The sequence below is a fragment of the Anas platyrhynchos genome, chromosome 26 (assembly GCF_047663525.1).
Source record: "Anas platyrhynchos isolate ZD024472 breed Pekin duck chromosome 26, IASCAAS_PekinDuck_T2T, whole genome shotgun sequence".
Lineage (NCBI taxonomy): Eukaryota > Metazoa > Chordata > Aves > Anseriformes > Anatidae > Anas > Anas platyrhynchos.
Window position 1 is genome coordinate 2,975,087 of NC_092612.1, and position 20,591 is coordinate 2,995,677.

Here is a 20,591-nt window from a genome sequence, read left to right on the forward strand (position 1 = left end):
CGCGGGGCTGCGCTCCGGGGACCGGCAGTGCCCTCTGCAGGCGGCCGGGCCGGGCCGCGATGACCGCCCGGTCCTTCCTGCCACGCTGCCGGCCCGGCTTAGACGGGGCCTGGCGGCTCCGCGGCCCCCCCCCGGCCCCGCCCGCGCCCCGGTCCGGCCGCGTCCCGGCGGGAGGAGGTGAGCGCGCACCGCGCCGTCGGGGCCGCGCCGCCGGGCCGTAGGGGAGAGGGGGGGGGAGCGCAGCCCCGGGAACCGAGGGCTCCGCCGCCGGCACCGGCAGCGCAACGGCGGGCACCAAAATAGAGCGCAGGCGGCTAAAAATAGCGGCGGGGCCGTCGGGGCGGGGGCTGCGGCCGCGGGTCCCGGGAGGGCGGCGGCGGGGCCCGGCCCGGGGAGCGGGCGAGGCAGCGTCGGTACCGGGGGCTGAGAACGGCGCCGGGGGCCCGGATCCATCCTCCCCCCGCCATCGGTGGCGGAGCTGGGGGGGCTCCCGGAGGACGTGGGGGGGGATCCCCGGGAGGCGCAGGGGGGCTCCCCGGGGGAGGGGGGGCTCCGGTGCCCGCCGGGGCTGCGGGGAGCGGCAGGCGGCGGGGCCGTGGGAGGCCGGTTTCGGGCCGGTGGGCGGCCGGGCCGAGGCCGCTGCGAGTCGGCGCCGCGGGGCTGGGAGCGGCTTTCGGCGGCAGGCGGCGCGGAGGGGATTTTCTGCGGGGTTCCCCCTCCGCCGCCCCCGCGGGAGCCCCGAGCGGGCCCTGCGGCCCCGGGCCGGCTCCGGTGGGGCGGCCGGGCGGATGGACGGGCGGGCGGGCGGGCGGGCGGAGGTGCTGCTCACTGCTGCCCGTAGGCGACGGGAGGTGACAGAGGTGCAGGGACGGGCGGGCGGAGGCGAGGCAGGTGGACGGACGGACAAGCGGACGGACGGACCGACGGGCACGGCGGAGATGGGGGGGGAGCCGCACGCAGCTCCGCGCCCCGGGCACAGCAGCGGCAGGTGCCCGGTACCGGCGGCAGAGGCGGGGCCGGCCGAGGCGGGGGGGGGGGGGGAGGCGGGGAGAGGTGGGGCCGCGGGAGGCGGCGGCGGCCCCGGGGGCTGCGGGGCCCGGCCGGGAGCGCTGCGGGGCGGGGGGCGGCCCCGGCGCTGGAGCGGTGCCCCCCGGCGCGGCCCGCCCGCCCCGCTGACATAACGTCTGCGCGGGGCGGTGTTTGCCTTGGCAGCCCCCGGCGGCGGCGGCTCACACTTTCCACCAGCGCCGGGCAGCGGCCGCGGCCGGGCTCTGAGTCAGGAGCGCTCCGGGGGGGGGCCGGGGTGAAGCGAGGTGAGCGCCGGGCCGGGCCGGGCCGGGCCGTGCCGCTGCTGCCTCCCGGGGACCGGCGGCGCCCAAACAGGTTGTGCGGGGCCCCCGCCCAGGCACCTGCGGAGGGGCCGCTCCGGGAGGGCCGGGGGGGTTGGGGGGGGCGCCACCGCCGCGCCCTTCCCTGCCCGCACCGGCAGCCGGGGGGGCCGCCCCGCCGCGCCAACCCCTCCGGGCCCGGTTCTGCGGTCCCGGTTCTCCGCCCTGCGCGCCCCGCTCCCCGTTTTCGCTCGACGCCGCCCCCCCCCCCCGGTGCAGCCGGGGCCCGAGCGGGGCGCGTCCGGGCGGAGCGGGGCGGGCCCGGCCGCAAACGGGCGGAGCGCGCTCGGCGCCTGGCACCGGGCGAGGCGCGGCCGGGCCGTGCCGGGCTCCCTCCACCGGGGGGCGGCGGGGCGGCCCCGGGGCCGTCCGAGCGCGGCCCCGTTAACCGCCCCCCCCCGCCCCCCCCGGCCGCGCCGCCTCCCTGCGCCTCTGACTCAGCTCTTCCTCCCCCCGCTCCCCGGGGCCGGCCCCGGCCGCGGCCGCGGCTTCGCCGCCCGCACCCCCCCCGCCCCCCCCCGCCGCCCCCGGGGGGGGGGCCGCGCCGCCGCCCGCAGGGCCCCCGCCCTCCCGGGGGTGTGCCGGGGCTGAGGGGCGGCCCCCCCCGCCAATGGCAGCCCGGGAGCGCGGCGCGCCGCCCAATGACCGGCCCGGGGCGGGCGCTTCCTGGTGCCCGGCGGCGGCGGCCGGGGGGGGGGCGGGCGGGGCCGGCGGCGGCAGGTGAAGGCGGAGGCGGGGCCGCGGCCCCGGGACCGGCCGCAGCTCGGGCGCGGCGGCGGCGGCGGGGCGGGGCGCGCAGGTGAGCGCGGGGCGCGCAGGTGAGCGGCGGCGGGGGCAGCGGGCGGGCGGACGGACGGAGCGCACGGACCGACCCGACCGACGGCTCGCAGCGGAGGAGCGACCGGCGCCCGCCCGCAGCCCGGCCCCGGTGAGTGGCGCGGCTCGGGCCGGCCCCGCTCCCGCCCCGCGCGGGGCTGCCGGTGCCTCTCGCTCCGCCGCAGGTGCTCGGGCAGGTGCGGCCGCCGCGAGCCCCGGGGCCGGCGGCTCCGCACCGGGTGCGCGCCGGGAGCGGCGAGCCCGGGAGCCGCCGCCGCCGGCCCCGCCGTGCCCGGCCGCCCGCCGCGGCTCCGCGCTGGGGCCGCCGGACGTGGACACGTCGCCGGGCCGGGTGCCAGGCGCGGGGGGGGGGAGAACGCGGGGGGGGCGGCTCGGGCCGGGCACGCGTGGGTTGCGCGCACCGGGCGCTCGCTCCCTGCGCGCACCGGGCCCGGCTCCGGGGGAATTCCCCGCAGCGAGGAGTGCGGGAAGCCGGTGACAAGGGCAGGTCCCCGCCGCCTGCCAGGCCTCTGGCCGCGGCCCCGGTTTCCCGCACCGGAGCTCGGGGGGGGCGCTCCGGGTGCTCAGCCCCCGCGTGCGGCCGTGCCACGGCCCTGCCCGGCCCCCCAGCGGCTGGGCCGCCCCCCCCCTGCTGCTGGCCGAGACCCTCAGCCACGTCCCAGGGTGTGCGGGCACGGGGGCTGCTCGGAGCCCCCGCTGCTCTCCCGTCACCCTGGGGGTCTGGGGCCAGCCGTGGCACGGCACGCGGTGTCCCCGTGTCCTGGCACACCGTGCTGTGCTGCAGGGCCTGCCGGGGACCTGCCCGGGCCTGGCGAGCTGGCAGCCACGGCACCCGCCTTCGTGATGGAGAAAGGGAGCTGCTGCCCCTGCCGGGGGCAAAACGGGGCCCTGGCCACGGTTCCCTTCGTCCCGCCGCAGCCGTGGGTCCGCGGGGGGGGGTGCCCACCCCACCCGGCTGCCCCGTGGCACCCGCCGAGCGTTGGGACCGGTGGACTCTGCCCCGCACGCACCCAGCCCTGCTGTAATTGTTCCCACCCGGGCTGGCTGCCCCCAGCCTGGTGTTTGTCCAGGGGCGGGGTGCGGTATTTACCCTCCCGCCGCGGCCGCCCCGGCCTGCGCCAGACGAGGGCTGCCGTCTTGGGCTGCGGCTGCCCTTGACCGGGGGCTGCTCACACTGGGCGAGGGGACGCGGGACTGGGCTTGGTGTGGGCTGGTGGCTGGGCACCTGCATTCCCTCACAGCGGCGAGGCCGGAGGTCCGGGTGCTCCCTTCCCCAGCTGCATCCTGTGCGTTGGGGTGAGTTTCGCCGTGCCTCAGTTTCCCCTGCTGGAGCTGGGCTGGCAGCTCTCCCCAGCACGGCTCCAGCTGCGTGTTTGGGGCAGGGGGCGTAGGCTGGCGGTACCGGCGGAGGTGTGCGGGCTGGCCCGAGGGTTTGAGGCTGTGGCGGTGATGCCAGGGCCAGGCGCAGAGGGAGGGGTTGGGCTCAGGAACTTGAACTTGGAGCCTGGAGAAAAGGAAGCTGTGGGGCAGGGGAGGGGTGTGGGGCAGCAGGACTGGGCTGCCCGTGGTGGTCTGGGGGCTTGGCGTGGAGAGAAGGGGCTGCTCAGGCTGGGGTGCCTGTGCTGGGGAGGGGGGCGCACGCAGCGGGTGAGGCCGGGTCCCACCAGGCTGGGGTGGGGGGCGGTGACGGGTGGGTGGGGGACATCGGTGGCTGCATCCTGGGGAGGCTCAGAGCCACCCGTGCAGGGACAACCCCCCCCCACCAGTCAGTGCCAAGCCCGAGGCTGTGGAAGCGCAGCTCTGCCAGCTGCTGCTGAGCACCCTCTGTGCACACGTGGCACGAGTGCGAAGGCCCCGAGCGTGCAGGGGGAGGGCAGTGGGCGCAGCTGGGGGTGCGGGGCAGCCCCTGCGCTCTGGCCCTGGAGGGGGTGGCTGCTGCCCCGTGCGTGGAGCAGGAACTTCTCCTTCGGGGCGGGCGGTGGATGATGAAACCACAGAGAAATCTCTCCTGGCAGCATGCTGGCTGCTCGCGGGAGCCCCCGGGAGTGCGCGCGCTCCCCCCGTGCTGCGGCCTTGCCATAGTAACCCCAGTGCGGGAGCCAGCGGGGTGCCGGGGGTGGGAGCCGGGCTCCCTTCTCCGCACCCGCCCGGCTCCCCGAGGCAGCGCCGGCGTCCCCCGACATGCCCCGGGAGCTGCGTGTCCACACCCCGGCGAGCCCCAGGGCGGCCGGAGGACCCGGCGAGGGGCTGGGCTGAGACCCGTCGAACTCGCTTCGTGCCAGGGAGGTGACGCTCGGGTGGCCGCGCGGGCGGTGGGGGAGGCGGCCGTGCCTGCTGCGGAGCTGTCCCCAGCTGCGGCCGGTGACCTTCAGCGCGCCCAGGGCCCCGCCGTGCTCCGTGCCCCGGGTGCGGCCGACCCGGCCACGTGCACGCCGGTGCCGTAGGGAGCCGCGGGCCCCGGCGCCCTGTGCCCCTGGGGAGCCGCTGGCGTGACTTGGCGGGGCTGTGGGCGGGCGGGGGGACCGAGCCGTGGTGAGGGAAAATGAAAGCAGGTGATGCGGAAGGAGAAGTAGGTCAGGCGAGCGCTGGCCTCTCCCGGCAGGCTCGGCTGTGCTGCGTGCTCCGCTCTGCCCTGGCTGTCCCCGCCGCGTCCCCAGGCCCCATGGGCAGCGGCTGGAGGCAGCGGTGAGTACGGGGGGTCCTGCCGCAGGGCGCTGGGTCCCTGGTGGTGCAGGCGCTGGGTGCTGCCCACGCTGGGTGCCAATGAGCCGGGGAACACGGCGATGCCTTGGCCGCTCTGCTGCGGTGCCGTCCCCGGCTGTCCCCGTGCCGGGTTCCCCCCAGCAGCGCTGGGGGCTGTGGTGAGGATGGGCAGGAAGATGTTCTGCTGTGGGGGCTGAGATGGGGAGGGGAAGGGGATTCCCGTCCCTCTGGGGCTGCTTGGGAGCCAGCTGGCTCGGTGGGGGCATCCCGGCCGGGTTGCTGCAGGGCTGGGGACAGCGTGGGGACAGTCCCACGTGCAGTGGCCTGGATCCATGTCCTGCTGCCCCAGCTCTGCTCCATCGCAGGCCCCCTGTCGTGCCCCCTGAGGTGGGGGGGCATGGCCGGGGGTCTCGCTGTTGGTGCTGTGTGGGCTGGGGGTGCTGTGCCAGGCTCAGCCTCGCTGGCAGCGCTAAGTGGGCTCGGGGGGGATTAGGGCCGCCCGCTCCCTCCCTTCCTCCCCCAGGATCATCCGTGGGCAGCGGGGAGCTGGAGGCAGGCAGCTGCCGTGGGGGCGGAAGCTGGGCTATTTCGGGGGGCTTAAGGGGGGGCTGTGGGCTCGCACTGTCCTTGCCGGGTGACCCCACGGGGACCAGTGCCGGGATGGAGCACTGGAGCCCATCCTGCACCGGTTCCGTGGTGCTGGCATCGCTTGGTTCCCGGGGTGCTGTGAGGACAGGGTCCCACGTGGGGGGAGGAGATGTCACCAGCCTGTGGCACCCCCCCAGGGCCACACGGTGCAGCAGGACCTGGGGGTCTGGCTGTGCTCCAAGGGGCTCCCGTGACTGTCTGCGTGCTGCGGGGTGAGCGGGAGCGGAGCCGCCTGGCCCTGCTCTCCCCAGTGCCGGCTGTCCCACGCTGTAAGGCTGGGGGAATCTGGTCCCGCTGCCCCTGACTCTTGGTGACCAGAACGTGGCTCCTGGGGGGTGCCTGGGGCTCGCTGCTGCCCGTGGGGGCCCCGGGCAGGGTGTGGGCAGCCGCCCCACGGAGTGGGCTGGGCTGTGGGACCCAGACCACAATGGGGCCCCTCTCGGCGCTGGCCTGGGTACCGAAGGCCCCGTTTGGAGCCGTGTGAGCGCCTCTCACCCTGGACAAGCCCAAACCTCAGCCCCAACCCTTCCCTGCCCTGGCAGACGCCCGTGGGTGGGTTTCACTCTGCGCTGGGGCGATCCGATGCAGTGTTTGCTGTTGACCATTTCCTTCCTGTTCCCCCCTTCAAGCTCCGTTTCGGCAACCCCTTCCTTCCTTGCTTCCTTCCTTCTGCCTGCTGGTGCCTCCGCGTGGCCCCGCTCCTCGTGCCACCCCAGCAGGGTGCAGCTGGGGACAGCCGAAGCGTCCGGCCTCGCGTGGCCTCTCCCCTGCCCTTGGGACGTCCCAGGACAGCCACGCTCGGAGCGGGGGGCTCCGGGGAGACCCACAGAGGCTGCACGCCCCCGGCCACCTCTGCCCCATCCGCTGCTGGACGCGCAGGTAGTTAGCAGTGGGGCCGTGTGTCCCAGCAGGTCAGGGCCCCACGTTTTGGGGTGTGGAGCGGGAGAGGTGGAGATGCCCATTGGGGTGCTGTGGCTGGATGTCCGTCCTGCCTCGGGGACAGGGACTGGGGCTGTGCTGGAGCCAGGCCTGGCGCAGGACATGCCCTGTCCCTATCCCGTGGGGAATGGGGGTTTGGGCATCCCCAGCCAGTGCCACCACTGGTGGCACCAGCCATGCTGAGGATGGATGAGGGTCAGTCCCTCGTTCCAGAGGCCAGCACCCCGCTTCCTCAATAGCCCCTTGCCCGCTGGGTGGACCGAGAGCTCCGCGGGTGGGCACCCCCCGTGCCCCCCAGCTGGGCAGAGCAGCCCCGTGGGGCTGGCGATGGCGCGTGGGAGGTTGCAACACCCCCAGGGTGGGGGGGCCGCGGTGAGTCACCCCCAGCGGGGCCTGGCCACCAGCGGGAACCCTGAGTCAGGGCTGCGTGCCCATGCCGTGCCCCTCCCTGCCCGCCTCGCCCACCTTATCTCCCGCCCTTAGCACCTGGCACACCTGGGCCAGGGGGGGCTGGCGCCGTTCCCCTCCTTTATGGGGAGCAAAGGGCAGGCGGAGGGTTGGCAGGCAGGTGCCACGCTCCCTCCCTCCCGGGGCTGCTGGTGTGGGGCTGTGCCCACTGCCATGTCCTGCCAGCCCCCAGCATCGTGGCGTGCTGGGGAGGGCTGCTGGCACCGTGAGCAGCGGGGGCCTGCCCGATCCACGGCACGGCTGCGCCCTGCCTGGCGCATGGTGCCCGCGAAGGCGAGATGCTGGCGTGGCTGCTGCCCCTCTGCACGCCTGCTGCCCGCCCGTGTGGTCGGGCTCTTGCACAACACAGCTCGGCTCTTTCCGAGAACGTTGCTGGGGCCAGAGGCCCCCTCCCTGACGGCTGGGGCGGCCGCGCCGGCGCAGCGCTCTTCCCCTTTCTGCCAGGCCTCGTGCCATGGCCAGCGCGGCTCCCGGGTGCTGGCACGGCCGCCCGTGGCCTCAGCCAGGCTCGGGGGGGGAGCAGCCCCTGGCACGGCCCTGGCCGGGTGCTGAGCTGGTGTGGGCGGCCGGGGCGGATGCTGGGTGCTGGCGGTGGGGTGTGGGGAGCGCTCCTTGGGCTGCTAATTGCTGTTTAGCCGGGGACGCAGAGGGTGTAATTATGGGGGCATTGCGAGAACCCTAAGCCTGCCCCAGGCAGCGGAGCAGGGGGCTGAGCAGGGGGTGTGGGGCCGGGCAGCGGGGAGCTGGGCCCCGTGGGTGCCCCTGCCTGGCTTGTGGAGGACACCGAGCGACGCCGGGTGCCCGGGGCCATCCGCAAGCCCCTTCCCCAGGTCGTGGCGTGCGCAGCCCTTTGTGCCAGGCTGCTGGTGGCCGGGCTCCCCGTGCCACCCGCCTTGGCCAGGCCGCGGCACGGTGGGACCCGGGGCGGCGCGGCGGTGTCGGGGCTGCCTTTGGGGGCAGAGCGGGACGTGCATGTGCAGGGCTGGGGGGCGGCTCCGGGGCAGGCCATGGCACGCCGCACCGAGCCCAGCCCTGCGGTGGCAGCCCCGCTCCCGCCGAGCGCAGGCGCCCTCCTGGCTTGGCCAGGGCTGGCCGCGGCCAGCGGCGAGCACCCAGCGCCCTGCCCCGGGGCGGCGGGAGGGCGAGGGCCCGGCCGACGCCTCGGCACGGGGGGCCGGTGAGGCGGGGAGGGGATGCCCACGGTGCGGGGCGCACGGTCCCAGCGCCGCCGGGAATTTCCTCCAGCGGGAGGGTGCCGGGGCTGCCCCCTGCCCGGTTCCGGGTTGGCGCCCCGGCCGCGGTGCCGGTTGCAGAAGGGTTAATGCTGTGTGTGTTCTGGGAAGCGGGGCTGGGAGGTGCGTGACCCGGGGTGTGGGCGTCAACTCCTTTTGAGGTGGGATCCGCGCTGAAGTGCAGCGGGGAGCGGGGCCAAGTTCACACAGCACCCTGCCTTCCCCTCCCTGCCGCTCGCGGGCCGTGGACCCAACGGCGGCGGAGCGCCGAGCCACGCGGGGACACGCGCCAGGTGAGCCGAGCGCCCACCCGCCGCCGGCCACGGCGGAGACGGTGCCGGGTGGCCCTTGGGGAGCCGGCAGGGCCCTGGCACAGCCGGGCACGGGGAGGGCACTGGGGCACCGGTTGGGAGGCTGCCGGGCTGGCCGGCGGGATGCTGGCGTCAACCGAGCCCTGCACCGCCCTCGCTGCCGCTGGGATGGGGAGGGATGGGATGGGTGGCGAGGTGCGGGTCACCTCGGTGTCCCTGCCTGGCAGAGTGGGACCCGCGCCCCATAGCAGCAGTGCCGGGCGTGCCTCTGCCTGGCACGGGCAGTGGGGAAGGCTTTGGCAGCAGGACGGGGCCGTGCTGCCAGGCTGGGGCCCGCGGGCAGGGGGATGGAGCGGGCTCCCAGCTGCTGGTCCCCACTGCAGGTGCTGGGATCGGCGGTGGCGATGCCACCGGGCCGGCCGTGCCACCACGATGGGGCTGCCTGTGCCCCGGTCCTGGGTGCGCACAGAGGCAGAGCTGGGCCACGATGCTCGGGCGCTCCGGTGCTGAAGGCTCTGGGTGCACGGCTGTGGCCGCGGGGCACTCGCCACTCGCGGGGACCAGGAGCTCTCCGGGTGTCACTGCGGGCCGGGAGGAGCTGGGGGGGTGCGCAGGGAGCTGTGGGGCTGCTGCTGGGGCGGCTGCTGTGGGGCTCACCCCCCCTCAATACAGGGCGGGTGGGTTCTGTTTGTTCTCTTGTCTCTTCAAACCATTTCCTTTCTTGTGTGCTCGCTGTTTTCTTCTTTCAAAGAGCGGGACCGCTTCCCCAGCCCACGTCCGGGCTCCCCTTCGGCATCGGGACCCCCAGCTGCACCTCTGGTGCGTGCCCCTTCGGGGACCACCAGCTCGGCCAGACCCTGATCCATCCATTTCATTGCGGTTGGCAGCGGGGCTGTGCAGACCCCATCCCGCAGCCATGCCACCCCCCATGCCCCACGGCGTGGGCGCCTCGGCCGCCGCTGCTCCCTGCAGGCTTTGGGCAGGGTGACGGGTGGGTGGGGGGACGCCCGGCCACCTGAGTCCCCTTCCCACCTCCCAAAGGGCGAGGGGCCCCTCTGGGGCGAGGGGCCGGGGCCCGATGCGCTGCCTGGTGCTGCGCTCACCTTCCTGGGTGACTCATTCTCCCCGGTGCGGCTGTGAAGTCCCTCGACAGCGTTTCAGCTCTTGTTAATGAGAGCAGCAGCACCCAGGAGCAGCCCGGAGCCGCGCACCCCGGGACCCCCAGCCCCTCATCCTCCTGCCCACAGCAGGGAACAGGCAGAGGCCCCGGGGTCCCCACTCCCACCCGGGTCTGCTGGCCCCGTGGCCGGGTGCAGGATGGGTTCTGCGGGGGGGGACGCAGCCGGTTCCTGCGCCGGGTGGGTGCTGGCTGCCAGGTGCGGCGGGGCCGGCAGCGGCTGGGATGTCAGGGTGACCCGGGAGCCATTGTTCCTGCTGCAGCATGCCCTGGGCATGGGAGCTGGCTCGGCGTGGGGAGCAACCCCCCCCCCCTTTTCCCCAGCCCTGTGCAGCTGCGGAGGGCAAAACGGGCCCGGCTGCGGGCATTGACGTAACCGAGAAAGTGCTGGCTCGGTGGGGGCACGGCAATGCTGCCAGCCCCTTCCCCAGCTGCCTGCACCCCACCGCATTGTCCCCCAGCACCAGCAAGGGGACCCTGCCATGCAGGGGGGGCTGGGGGCGGCTCTGGCTCCCTCACACCTTGCCCCCCCCCATTTCCTTATCGCCGCTGCGATCTCCTCAATGGCACCCGCTCAGCATGTGACTTCGCTCCAGTGGGGAGGATGCGCGGGGGGGTGGGGGTGTCGGGGAAGAAGCAGTAACGGGCGGTTTGGTGCGATGGAAAATCCCCCTCCTGCCACCTCTTCGCCCCCGCCCTGCCCCAGCGCGGGTCGCTCGTCCGCAGGCATCCGGCCCCAGCGGCTGCTCCCGGGGGTCCCGATTCCTTCGCCCCGGCCCCCAGATGGTGCCTCCAGGGAGCTCTGCAGCACCCGGGCTGCTCCTGCAGTCGGGGTGCTTGAGCTCGGGTTCTTGCGTGCACCCCGTGGCACGGCGAGGCTGCCAGAGGGATGCTGAACAGAGGCCGCGTGTGGGCCTCGGAGCCCCCCCCGGTGCAGCTGGGGCCTCGGGTGCTGCAACGGGCCCGTGGTGAAGCAGCACCCCAAAGGGGAGCGTGCCAGCGGTGCCAGCCCCGGCCCTGCAAACAGGAAGAGCCGTACGAGCGCATCGTGCCCGGATGTCTCGAGGGGCTGGGGGTGCTGGAGGGCACGTGGGGACCTGGAGCAGCAGGTGCCTCCTGCTGCCATCACGTTTGTTCAGGGGATGCAGCGAGCGATGGATGAAGGAGGGCACGAGCAGGCTGCCTCGCTCTGCCAGCGTTTCCTGCCCTGCTTTGCTCCCGTCCATCTGTCCTGCCATTGCGTCCAGCAGCAGCGCGTGCCACCCGTCCCAGGACAGCCGGTGCTCAGCCTGCCTGCTCCAGCCCCGGGGTGCTGCAGGCAGCGCTCGATGGACACAGTGTCCCTGTCCCCCCCCCCCCAAGGGCCACCCGAGCCCCGGCACAGGGCGCTCACCTCCCATAATCCTCCCCCCGCTGCTAATCCTGCCTAATCTCATCGGGGGCTGTCACTGCCTGTTGGCTCCCAGCGCCCTGATGGCTTAATCGCCCCTAATCCGCTCGCCCCCACCTCAGCGGGGACCTGGGGAACAGCGCAGGGCGCGCGGCGGTGGGCACCACAGGGTGGGTACGGGGAGGAGGGGGGGGGGGCACAGGATTTCGGTGGCGCCGGCGTCCCGGGCGGTCGGCACTGCCCGGCTCCCAGTTTCAGGGGCGGCTGCCGCCTGCCCTGCCGGTCGGGCCTGCTCGGCAGCGGCTGGGGCGGCTCCGCAGCCGGTTGCTCCGGGGCCGTTCCCAGCCGCCTGCCGAGGCAGCCCCAGCTGGCGGGCGCCCAAGCGCAGGGAGCGGCCGGCGTGGGGATGGGCCCCTGCGCCGGGGGCCCGCCGGCCGCGCCGCCCCTCGGCGGGCAAGAGGGGGCACGTCCCCCGCGCCCGCCGACGGCACCGCGCGGCTTGGCACAGCCGTCCCGGCGCGGCGGGGTTCGGTTCGGAGCGGCTTGGCATGGCACGGTGGGGACGGGCATGGCTTGGCGCTGTCCGGCAGTGCCATGTGCAGCCAGGGCTGTGCTTAGCGTGGCGTGGCACAGCACCGCTGGGTGTGCGGGCATGGCCGTGCCATGCTCTTGGCATTGCCTTTGCCAAGGGTTGTGGCCACCAGGCAGACCCTGGTGCCACCGAGCATCCACAGAGGGCTGGGACAGCCTTGCTGGTGGCTGAGCACCGGGGCCATGTCCTGGCTGCAGGAGCTCCTGAAGCCATCGTCCCATGCCCAGGGCTGGGGATAGCAGCAGGGCTCCCTCATCCCATGTGTCCATCGCCCTCTGAGCACCAGCACCGGCAGCTGGCCGTGGCCACGAGTGCTGCTGGGTGCTGGGTGCCTGCACATCCCCTCCTTGCTGCTCCGTGGGGACCTGGTGCTGGTGGTGCCCCTGTGCCGGGCACAGCCTGCCCCGCGGTGCCGCTGGCCCGGGAAGGCCTCGGTGCTGGGTTTATGGCTGCGTTGACGTAAAGCCCTGCCAGTTGCAGCGTGGGAAAGGCCCTGCTCACGCAGGCAGGGCTTGGCTGGGCGAGGAGCGGCCCCGGGCTGGGGCAAAGGGGGAGGGAGGGGGCTGGGCCCCCACTGGGAGCGGGGGCAGGAACCGGCGCTTGTGCTGATCCTAATCTGCCGTGGCAGGAAGCGTGGCCCGTGTTCCCAGCCCGGCTGGGCTCTGCGGGGCGGCCCCCGGCCCTCGGGGCCCTCTTCCCGGCACTCGCCCGCCCACCCGCGCCCGCCGCCGGCGAGGCCCACGTTCCCAGGACGGGGTGCCGGGAGCCAGCGGCTGCGCCCGGCCGGGCTGGGGGCCGCAGGGGGTGGGCTGGCGCAGGAAGCGCCGCGCCTCGGCACCGTTCAAAGGCACCGCGCCGAGATTTCCCCCTTTGCTGTGGTCGCGCGGGGGGCGGCGCGGGCGGCTGGGTGCTGGCGGCAGAGGAAGCGCAGGGGGCTGCGGCGGGGGGCCCGCCGCCCGCCAACCTCGCAGCGGGGGGCGAGGGCAGCCCCCGCGGCACGGCTGCCTCGACGTGGCGGGGAAGGTTCGGCGTCCAACCCAAACCCAAGGCCCCGGCAGTGCCGAGCCGTGCGCCCCTCCAGCCCCAAGCACCCCGCTGCTGGGGGCACCCTGCCCCCGGTGCATTCCTCAACGGCAGGGGGTTTCCTTGCCCCCCCGGCTCTGCAGCAGAGCTGACACTTCAGCCACAAAGTTTCCTCCGAGCGCCATCTTCCCCCCGCCTCCCGTCAGCCCTCTGCGCCGTCAGCACCCCACGGCTCCGAGCACCCAAGGGCGCTGCCCGGTGCTGAGCCCCCTTGGCTTCTGCTTCCCGCAGGTGAGGACGATGGCGAGCCCGGAGGACGACCTCATTGGCATCCCCTTCCCCGAGCACAGCAGCGAGCTGCTGAGCAGCCTGAACGAGCAGCGGCAGCTCGGGGTGCTCTGCGACGTCACCATCAAGACGCAGGGGCTGGAGTACCGCACGCACCGGGCCGTGCTGGCCGCCTGCAGCCGCTACTTCAAGAAGCTGTTTGCGGGGCAGGGGCCGGGGCAGGAGGTCTGCGAGCTGGACTTTGTAGGGCCGGAGGCGCTGGGCGCGCTGCTGGAGTTTGCCTACACGGCCACGCTCACCATCAGCAGTGCCAACATGGGCGAGGTGCTGCAGGCCGCCCAGCTGCTGGAAATACCCTGCGTGATCGCTGCCTGCGTGGAAATCCTACAGGGCAGCGGGCTGGAGGCGCCCGGCCCCGATGATGGCGACTGCGAGCGGGCTCGCCGCTACCTGGAGGCCTTCGCCACCCTCCCCGAGGACGAGGTGCCCACCCTGCCGCCCGCCCGCCCCGTTGCCCGCCGCAGCAAGAAGACCCGCAAGTTCCTGCAAGCCCGTGGCTCCCGGCTCAACAACCACACCGAGGAGCTGCCCGCCGAGGCCGAGGGGTACGACAGCCCCCTGCCACCTCCCCAGCCGCCCTCGCCCTCGCCCCTGCTGCCCCCTCTGCCTGAGGGCCTGGTCCAGACCTATGAGAGCTACGAGATGCCCGAGGAAGAGGAGCTGCCCCCGCACCCCTTCCCCTTCCCCTACCAGCCGTCCCTGTCCCCCGAGGAGGGCGGCTCCGACGAGGACGCCATCGACCCCGACCTCATGGCGTACCTGAGCTCGCTGCACCACGAGTCGCTGGCGTCCGGGCTGGATACGCCCGACAAGCTGGTGCGCAAGCGCCGCTCGCAGATGCCCCAGGAGTGCCCCGTCTGCCACAAGGTCATCCACGGCGCGGGCAAGCTGCCCCGCCACATGCGCACGCACACGGGCGAGAAGCCCTTCGCCTGCCAGGTCTGCGGGGTCCGCTTCACACGGTGAGTGCTGCCGGCCTGGCCCCCTCCCTGCCCTGCCTCGGGGGTCCCTGGGGTACCCTGTGACACGTCCTCTTCCAGCCCGTGTGGCTGCTGGTGTCCCCGTGGCGTCCCTGGGACACGTTTCCCCTGGGATGCACACCTGCCTGGGGGGGTTTGGTCTCTGTGCACCCCAGCCAGGCAGCAGGGATGTGGTCTCCTGCCCTGCCCTGCCCGAGCACCCCGACCCCATGTGTCCCATGCACTCCACTGGGATGCTCGTGCTGCCCCCAAGCCCATCCTCGCTCTGGGGATGCCTGTGCCACCCCCTGGCACATCCCTGTCCCATGGGTGCATGGGTGCCCCTGTTGTCCCCGCAGCACATCCCTGCCCTGGTGTGCGCTGCCATCCCGGCAGCCGCTGCCTGGGGGTGCCTGCCACCCCGCTGACCTCTCCCCCCCCCCAGGAACGACAAGCTGAAGATCCACATGCGCAAGCACACGGGCGAGCGGCCCTACTCCTGCCAGCACTGCAGCGCCCGCTTCCTGCACAGCTACGACCTGAAGAACCACATGCACCTGCACACGGGCGCCCGGCCCTACGAGTGCAACGTCTGCCACAAGGCCTTCGCCAAGGACGACCACCTCCAGCGGCACCTCAAGGGCCAGAACTGCCTGGAGGTGCGGACGCGCCGCCGCCGCCGCGACGAGCCCCCGCCGCCGCCCGCCGGGCCCCCGGGGCTCGACCTCTCCAACGGGCGCCTGGACGGGCTGCGCCTCTCCCTCGCCCATTACTGGGGGCCGGCGAGGCCCGACGAGGAGGAGGAAGAGCCCGAGCCCGAGCCCGAGCCCGAGCCGGAGCCCGACGAGGGGCCGCAGCCGGACGGCGCCGTGCCCGTGGAGTCGGCGTAGGAGCCGCCGCGGCCGCCCCGACGGAGCGCGCCGGGGGGCGGCGGGCAGAGCCGAGCCGAGCCCAGCCGGGCCGAGCCGGGCCGGGCCGGGCCGTGCCCGCCGGGCTGGGGGGGAGGCGCGGCGCCGGCCCGCCTGGGTCCCCCGGGCAGCCCCGGGCGCGCTGCCCCGCCGCCGCCGCGCCCCGCCGCGCCTCCCGACGGGGTTTCTGTTCCTGTTTTTCCCGTCACGGTTTGTTCTGAATTATGCAAAAGGGGGAAACTCCCCCCCTGGCGGATTTGCACAATGGGGCGGAGGGGGCCCCCTCGTCGCCGCCCCCCTCCGGCCCGGGGCGCCCCCGCCGCCGCGCCCCCCCTCCGAACCCCGACTTCCCGGGGCGCCCCCGCCGCCGTTCCCGGGACGCCGCCGGGAAGGGACCGGCCCCGGGCCGGGAGGGGCCGCACCGCCCTCCCCGGGGCCGCCCCCCCCATCCCCGGTAACCGGGAGCGCGGCCGGGGGCGGGACCCGGCCGGCGGGGGGGCGCCCCCTGGCGGCCCCCCCCCCCACCTCCGCGGCACCGGCCGGGGGGGGTCTCCCCGCCCGCTCGGCCCGCGCTGTACATAGCTTGTCCCCGGAGCCCCCCCAGCCCACCCCCGCAGGCCCCCGGCCCGAGCAGCCCCCCCCTCCCCGGCGAGCCCCCTCGCCCCTGCACTCCCGGCTGCTTTCTCTGGTTGCACTATTCCGGGTGAGCCCCCCCCGGCCCCCCTCCCGCCTTCCTCCCCCCCCCCCCCCCCCCGCGACGCCCCGGCCCTGTGGGACCCCTTCCCCGGGGTGGCCGGGCCCCCGCGGTCACCCCTCTGCCCTTTGCACATGCCCCCAGGGCGCAGACCCCCCCGGCACGCCCGGGGGGCAGGGGACCGGCACTATTTGCCTAAAATAAGAGTTTATCTATATTTAAAAAGATGATGTAATATATTCCCCCCCCCTTCCACCCACCCACCCCCCCCCGTGCCCCTCCGCTGCTGCCCGCCAGCGCTGCCTGGCCTCTGCGTGTCTGTCCCTTGCCATGGGGTGACGGGAGGGGTGATGGGGACGGGGGGGGGGTTGGCTCCTGTCATGGCTTTAAAGTGCCTTATGGTGAACTTGAAATCTTCGGCTACTTGAACCTCTCTGGTGTAAGAAACCAAATGAAATAATCCGCGGGCGGCCGCGCCCCCCGCGCCGCCGGGTCGCGTCTTTTTGTTGTTTGTTTGTTTGTTTGTTTTTTTAAACGAAGGCTGCTTGATAATAAACAGAGAAGCAGGGATCCCGTGCGCCCCGTCCGTCTGTCCAGCCCCCCCCACACACACACCAGTACAGCTCTGCATGGGGTTGGGGACACCACGGGGCTGGAGGTGGGGGCACGGTGGGGCCAGGGACATCGCGATGATGGGGCTGGGTTCACTGCAGGGACGGAGATGGAGCCACGATAGGGCTGGGGACACTGGGGGGACCCAGAGGGGGCAGGGGGCACTGCTGGGATGGAGGTGGAGGCACGATGGGGTTGGGAATAACGTGGGGACAGGGGCACCATGTGGCTGGGGACATCACGGGGACAGAAGTGGGAGAGCCACCAGGATGGAGGAGGGGGAGCAACAAGGTTGGGGACAGGGATGGGGCTGGGGGCACCGTGAGGGATGGGGACGGGGTTGCAGCAGGGCTGGGGACAGCGCAGGGCTGGGGCTTGGAGCTGGGGGTGCAATGAGGGGGGAGGACGGGGACACTGCAGCGGTGCCAGACACCAGCTCAGGGCACGAGGACACCGGTGGCTTGAAGACCGGGTGCTTTATTCACCAACCCCTCCCCATCTGCCCCAGCAGCTCACGGCTTCCACTGCACTGCTGGGGCTCCGGCCACATCCCCAGAGCCTTGCGCCGTGTCCCCGCAGCCCCCGAGCCGTCTGCACGTCACTGTCCTGCCGTCACCCGGCCCTGCCCTCGCTGCTGGGCGGCTGCAGGACCCTCACCTCCTCCAGCTCACTGCCGCTGCCCTCGGGCTGCTCCTGGTAGCTGAAATCAAGGCTGGGAGGGGATGGGGAGGGCAGAGCAGCATCAGGGACCCGCACCCCCATGTCCCCAAGGCCACCTCTCCCAGTCCTCACCTGGAGAAGGAGCTGTCCTCACCAGGCACCCCGTAGCTGTCCCCATCGCTCTCCTCGCTCGCCTCCTCCTTCAGCCGGGCTCGCAGCTGGGCCAACAACTCCGGGGGCAGGCGGCGGGCTCCCCCCCGGCCCCCCGCCACCTCCTGGATGCGCTGCCTCAGCAGCCGCCCTTGCTCCCGCAGCTCCTCCTGCTCGTGGCCCCGCAGCGTCCGCAGCGCTCCCAGCCACAGCCCCAGCGTCTCCTCGTCGCTGGAGTCCCTGTGGGGAGAGGGCAGAGAAAGCCCCCCCCATCCCACAAGCCCATGGGATGTCCCCAGCTCCGTGCCTCCCCCTGTGTCCCCCCCCCAGCCTGCTCACATCTCCTCGTCCCCCATGTCCTTGTAGCTCAGGGGACCCATGCAGATGGAGCAGACGTTGTTCAGGGTTTGGTGGCACTCTCTGCAGTACAGCCCTGGAGGGACAGCAAGCAGGGTGGGGTAGGTGTGTGTGCATGGGGGGGGGTCCTGCCCCTCCTCCCACTGCCCACCCCCACCTTTGCAGTCGGGTGTGATGCAGGCGATGAAGTCCTTCTGCTCCGCCACCCCACAGGCCAGGCAGTGTTTCCGCTGGATGCCCAGGAGCCGAACCAGCCGGGCAAAGGCAGGCACCCTGCAGGAAGGAACGGGGACAGCTCAGCAGGGACAGGGCAAAGCCACCCTGGGGGTTGTCACCGAGCTCCAGCACTGCCCAGCGAGGTGCATAACGGGGACACTCGCCTGGAGGTGAGGAAGAGGAGCAGATTGCCTTGCGCAGCATCCCCCGAGTTCATCCTCACCGCATCGCGCAGGGCACGCACCAGCCCTGCCCGCCGCGCCAGGATGGTGTTGTAGAGGAACGACGTCCGCTCCTGGGCACGAAGGTGACAGGAGGGTGAGGGCGAGCGGCTTTTGGGGGCGGGAGCGCCTTGGTGGGGGCTTCTCACCTGCTCACGAGCCGGGTAGTAAGCGGCACACACCACCCGCCGCAGGCGTCCCACGTGGTTGCCGAAGATGGCAACGAAGAGGCAGATGCCGTAAAGGATGCCTGTAAAAAAGGGATGGGTCATGCCGTGGTGACCCCCCTACACCTCCGTACACCCTGCACAGGGTGCGGGCACCCCCTGCCCGCCCCCTCGGTCACCCATGCTGATGTAGGCGCCGTAGTCGGGCTCCACGGGCTGCAGGAGGCACCGCTGGGAGAGCACTGAGACGTTGCCCTGCTGCAGCACGTCGAAGGCAGACACCAGGTCCTGGAAGATCTCGCTGGTGTAGCCCGTCCCGTCCACGCTGATTGCCATCATCGCCGGGGCTGTGGGGTGGCTGAGTCAGGGGCATGGAAGGACCCCAAAACCTCATCCCCGAGCCAGCAAAGCAGAAAGGGGCGGGGGGGGGACAGGGAAGGGCTCAGGCCAGGGACGCCCGCTCACCCCTCGCAAAGATCTCGCCCTGCATCTGGTGCCGCACCAGGTCGAGCAGCCAGAAGAGGCTGTAGTCGGCCAGCACCAGGCTCAGCCCCAGCAGCACGTGCCGCAGGACCCCCGTCAGCTCCAGCACATAGCGGCGCCGCTCCTGCTGCGACAGCCACGGCATCCCTGGGCGGGCACGGGAGCACCGTGAGGCTGTGCCGTGCCGGGACCCCCCCGGCTCCGCGGCACGGGGGGACCCTCCCCACCTTAGGGCTCACCGGGGTGGATGTAGCGGCCGCTCTCCCAGAAGTTGAGGGGCAGCACCGTGGGTTTGCCCTGTTCAGCTCGCTGCACATCCATGTCCATGAAGCGCTGCGTGATGTAGACGTTGTCGAAGGTGTCGTCCCGCAGGTAGCGGTGGCGGTACCGCAGCGCCCTGGGGAGGGTGTGGGGTGCTGGGCACGGCTCGCTGGGCACCCCGAGCCCCCAGAGCAGAGCCCCAGCACCCTCACTTCAGGTACAGGTAGAGGATGGCGCAGGAGGAGGCGTATGCGAAGAGCCCCACGACCTGGCGGGTGGGCTCCAGGCGCTGGCTCACGCCCTCCATGATGTCCAGGGCCACATCAGCCAGGGTCTTGCTGGAGTTGAGGCTGATGTCGAAGTGGTGCACGGCCGAGATGTTGAACTCGAACTCCCTGCGCACTCGGTCCAGCGCTCTGCTGAGGGCTGCGGGGGTGGCAAGGAGCGGGGCGGTGCTGGGGGTCAGGGTGAGAGAGACAGGAAAGGGGAAATGGGGGGCACAGGGGGGTCCCCAGCCCCCCGGCAGTGCCGGGATGCTCACGGGCTGCGATCGTCTTCTTGAGGAAGGACTGGATGTACTGGGGGATGATGCAGAAGAGGAGGCCAACTGCGGAAAGGGGAGGCTTTGCCAGGGTGGGGCCACAGGCAGTGGTTGTGGCTCTGCCCTGCTGTGCCCCCTCACCACAGAGGGGTTGGGGAAGGGGTGCACGCACCATTGGCCAGGCCACAGAGCGGCCTGAAGGTGATGATGATGTAGCAGAGGAAGAAGAGGAAGGAGAGCGCGCGCTCGCAGTTGTCCTTGGCCTCCTCGAAGAGGCGCAGGCAGCGGCGGAACGGCGTGCCCAGCTCCTGGTTGCACAGCTCGCCCACACTGGCCAGCCAGCGCCACACGTTGCGCAGGGCTCGGGCTGCGGGCAGGGAGAGGACAATGGGGACGGGGACCGGGGGCTCGGGGGGGGTGATGAGGCTGGGGGCAGCCCGGGAGCCCCCACGCACCGACGTGGCTCACGGAGTCCATGATGGAGCGGAAGAACTTGCGCACGCGGTCGCCCACCACCTTGGCTTTCTGGGCAATGTCCTTGATTTTGGCCAGCACTTCTGCGGAGAGCAGGGCCCTGAGCGCACCTCGGGGGTTGTGGGCAGCCCAGGACCGGCCAGCACTGCCCACCTCCTCCCACACCCCGGGGAGAGCCCCCCCCCATTCCCCCAATCCCCCTCCCATCTCACTCAGCAGTGGCTCCCGGGCACGTTGCAGCCTCTCGGCCGTCTGGTTGAGGGCGAGCTCAGCACCGCACGACAGGGACTCGGCGGCCCGGGAGAAGTTGTGCAGGATGTTGGTGCAGGGCCCCTGCACAGCCATGCCCAGCGCCAGCAGCAGCAGCAGCATCTTGCCCTCCCCTGTGGGGACAGGGTGGCCCTGGGGCTCTGCGGGGGGCCGGCACCTCCCGTGCCCCCCGCTGCGGGACCCCGGCTGCTTACTGGTGAAGATGTGGGGCAGCGTGAGCAGCACGGAGACGCGCACCTTGATGGAGAAGGCCATGCCCAGCCCCAGCGCCGTGCCCAGGCTGATGGTGGTGACCAGGCAGTACCAGAGGTTGCCGCTCTGCGCCAGCAGGACCAGGGCCCCGTACAGGCTGGCCAGGGCCATGCCCAGCACGAAGCCGGCAGTGCTGCGGGCCACCTCCCACACCTTGCTGTCCTCCTCCAGCCAGCGCTTCTGCTGCGGCTGCCTGCCCCAAGCCCTCTTTGCCCAGCCCCGGAGCTTCTTCAGCCCCGTGACTGGCTCCATGCTCGGGTCTCTGAGGCTCCCGGTGTGGTTCCTGCAACCGATGCTGCCGGTGGAACGG

General features: G+C 73.1%; 2 protein-coding genes across 8 annotated transcripts; one reads left to right on the plus strand and one right to left on the minus strand.

Moving 5' to 3' along the window:
• Window positions 1-52: 52 nt before the first annotated feature.
• Window positions 53-16,187, plus strand: ZBTB7B (zinc finger and BTB domain containing 7B). Of its 6 annotated transcripts, none has more exons than XM_038167834.2 (3): window positions 53-177; window positions 13,000-14,018; window positions 14,461-16,187. In XM_038167834.2, exons 2-3 carry the CDS (start codon window positions 13,009-13,011, stop codon window positions 14,903-14,905), a joined length of 1,455 nt encoding a protein of 484 aa, XP_038023762.1. In that variant the 5' UTR covers window positions 53-177; window positions 13,000-13,008; the 3' UTR covers window positions 14,906-16,187. The 6 variants fall into 6 exon arrangements, with proteins under 6 accessions (XP_038023762.1, XP_038023759.1, XP_038023757.1 ...); XM_038167831.2 differs by lacking the exon at window positions 53-177 and adding an exon at window positions 2,055-2,187; XM_038167829.2 differs by lacking the exon at window positions 53-177 and adding an exon at window positions 2,187-2,316.
• A 378-nt stretch (window positions 16,188-16,565) lies between these two features.
• On the minus strand, window positions 16,566-20,533 carry DCST2 (DC-STAMP domain containing 2). Of its 2 annotated transcripts, XM_072027929.1 has the most exons (15): window positions 20,224-20,533; window positions 19,972-20,142; window positions 19,741-19,842; window positions 19,458-19,652; window positions 19,286-19,351; window positions 18,957-19,170; window positions 18,723-18,880; window positions 18,466-18,630; window positions 18,180-18,347; window positions 17,983-18,083; window positions 17,777-17,907; window positions 17,554-17,669; window positions 17,379-17,472; window positions 17,022-17,279; window positions 16,569-16,941 (listed from the first exon to the last, which is right to left on the minus strand). In XM_072027929.1, the coding sequence occupies exons 1-15, from the start codon at window positions 20,531-20,533 to the stop codon at window positions 16,842-16,844; spliced, it is 2,349 nt and encodes a 782-aa protein (XP_071884030.1). In that variant the 3' UTR covers window positions 16,569-16,841. The 2 variants fall into 2 exon arrangements, with proteins under 2 accessions (XP_071884031.1, XP_071884030.1); XM_072027930.1 differs by lacking the exon at window positions 19,972-20,142 and having other exon boundaries at window positions 16,566-16,941.
• Between the last annotated feature and the right edge of the window lie 58 nt (window positions 20,534-20,591).